Below are 466 nucleotides of genomic sequence, written 5' to 3'. Positions count from 1 at the left end.
GTAGGGTTCATTTAGCCCACCTAGGGTTAAAATGATAATTTTCTGTCACTCAAGCTGGCCATTCAGAACATTTACCAAAAAACCATTTTTCAATCTRAATTGAACCATATAGAGCCTCTTAATCATTTTGAACACTTAATCATTAAGCATTTGGCAAACAACCCTTTAGTTGATGGAATATCAAGAATCAAATATACAAGGTACAAACATAGTGGAAGCAGAAATAYGAAACTGACAATTATTGAGAGCAAACAGTTGAGACTTGAGAGGACTACCTACAAGATTCATTAGGGGGGATACAACACACATAGAACTAGTTAGGTTGGAGAGTGATTTCCGTCACCTTCTGCCAGGATTTGAGGGTTTTGTCTTCCGTGTCTGTTTTATATAAAGCAAGACGGGTTATCGGAAAGCTAAGACTTTTAACACTTCCATCAAGAGCATTGGCCTTCTCTTGAGCTCTTTG

General features: G+C 37.7%; 1 protein-coding gene across 1 annotated transcript in view; it reads right to left on the bottom strand.

The window, feature by feature from the left end:
• Positions 1 to 149: 149 nt before the first annotated feature.
• Positions 150 to 466, bottom strand: part of LOC112526867 (cyclic phosphodiesterase-like) — a 2,405-nt gene continuing 2,088 nt past the window's right edge. Inside the window, exon 2 of the mRNA XM_025137294.1 lies at positions 150 to 466. Coding sequence (XP_024993062.1) covers positions 314 to 466 — 153 coding nt within the window. The 3' untranslated portion in view covers positions 150 to 313.

This window comes from Cynara cardunculus (assembly GCF_001531365.2).
Source record: "Cynara cardunculus var. scolymus isolate 2C chromosome LG 14, CcrdV1, whole genome shotgun sequence".
NCBI lineage: Eukaryota > Viridiplantae > Streptophyta > Magnoliopsida > Asterales > Asteraceae > Cynara > Cynara cardunculus.
This window is presented reverse-complemented; position numbering and strand designations above follow the sequence as displayed.